This window comes from Chelonoidis abingdonii, chromosome 14, assembly GCF_003597395.2.
Source record: "Chelonoidis abingdonii isolate Lonesome George chromosome 14, CheloAbing_2.0, whole genome shotgun sequence".
NCBI classification, from domain to species: Eukaryota; Metazoa; Chordata; order Testudines; family Testudinidae; genus Chelonoidis; species Chelonoidis abingdonii.
The window spans coordinates 37,423,876-37,425,356 of NC_133782.1; the positions used below are offsets into that span (position 1 = coordinate 37,423,876).

General features: G+C 62.4%; 3 gene segments (V, D, J or C); 2 read left to right on the plus strand and 1 right to left on the minus strand.

The window, feature by feature from the left end:
- LOC116826327 (Ig mu chain C region-like) overlaps nucleotides 1-126 on the minus strand; it is a 6,533-nt gene extending 6,407 nt beyond the window's left edge. Inside the window, 1 exon segment of the C gene segment in view lies at nucleotides 84-126. Within this exon segment, the coding sequence occupies nucleotides 84-126 (43 nt within the window).
- Nucleotides 1-1,481, plus strand: part of LOC116818425 (immunoglobulin heavy constant gamma 4-like) — a 320,687-nt gene that overhangs the window by 263,988 nt on the left and 55,218 nt on the right.
- LOC116831573 (immunoglobulin heavy constant gamma 4-like) overlaps nucleotides 153-1,481 on the plus strand; it is a 1,997-nt gene continuing 668 nt past the window's right edge. Inside the window, 3 exon segments of the C gene segment in view lie at nucleotides 153-219; nucleotides 480-779; nucleotides 1,172-1,479. Coding sequence covers nucleotides 153-219; nucleotides 480-779; nucleotides 1,172-1,479 — 675 coding nt within the window.

Consider the following 1,481-nt stretch of genomic DNA (forward strand, 5'->3'; position numbering starts at 1 on the left):
TGGCTCTGCCATTGACCTGCCGTGACCAGGTCCCTTCCTTGCTCACTGCCTCAGTTTCCCCTCTGACCCTTCCTTTATCTTGCCTATTTGGTCTGTAAGTTCTGTGGGGTAGGGACTGTCTGTCATTGTGTCTCTCTGCAGCACATGGTGTAATGGGGCCCCTGATCACACACTGGGTCTCTTTAGCACCAAGTGACCTGGGGGCCCTCATCCTGCTCAGTCTGTGACACAACCTGGAAGACGGGGGGCAGCCTATCTCAGGTGCCCACTTACACACAGACATTAGTAAGACCTTGCAACTCTCAACAGTCGCACCCCAAACTGTGCTGTGTGAATGGAGCAGAGTGGGGCTCACTAGGGGACGCTCCCCCCCGGCATTGAGTGCTGGCCCCAGTGCCACGCTAGGGCCTGTGCTGCACGGAGCGGGGCAGGGCTCAGTGGGGCTGTGTCTCATGGCCTCGCTCTCTCCCCCTTTTCAGTTAGTCCCACGGCCCCGTCTGTCTTCCCCTTGACCCCCTGCACCTGCGAAGACAGAGGCTCCCTGGTCACCTTCGGCTGCCTGGCCAAAGGCTACTTCCCCGAGCCAGTCACCGTGACATGGAGCCCCAACATCGGCTCCTCGAGCGTGAGGACCTATCCCTCCGTGCAGCAACCTTCCAGCAGCCTCTACTCGCTCAGCAGCCAGGCCACCGTCCCGTTCATCAGCTGGAAATCTAACACCTATAGCTGCACCGTAGAGCACCAGCCCACCAACTCCAGCATCAAGAAGGAAGTCCCAGGTAGGGACGATGCGGCATGGCCCGAGGGGGGGCGGGGAGGGAAGGGCTGGGGGTCTCGCAGGACCCTGCTCTGGTGACTGCTGCAGGGAGAGAGGATGGGAGCCTGCTAGTGCTGTGAGCTGATGGAGTCGCTGTGGTGGGTGGGTGGATGAAGAGAGAGACACCAGGCCAAGAGAAGTGATGGGTGCTGCAATGCAAGGAAAGGGGCAGAGGGCTGCAAACTGGGTGCTGGACTGCAGGGAGCGGGGGGCTCAGCAGGGAGCGGGGGGCTCAGCGGGGGGCGCTGTGCTGCAGGGAGCGGGGGGCTCAGCAGGGGGCGCCATGCTGCAGGGAGATGGGGAGGGATCTCAGAAGGGGTCTGTACAAAACCTAACCCGTCACCCTTCTCCCAGAGCCCCCCGTCCCTCAACCCACTGCCCCCGAGGTGGAAGTCTTGTACTCCTGCACCACAGACCCGGGCACCATCCAGCTGGCGTGCTTGATCTCCGGCTTCTACCCCCAGCCGCTGACAGTGGAATGGCTGGTGGACGGCGAGCCTGGGCTACTTCATAGCGAGCTCTACCCTCTCAGGAAGGACGCCATCAGCCGCACCTACAGCACCCGCAGCAACGCCAGTGTCCCCCGGAGCCAGTGGCTGGCGGGCAAGACGTACACTTGCCAGGTGTACCACCCGGGCACTGCCACCACAAAGCAGGCCCACGC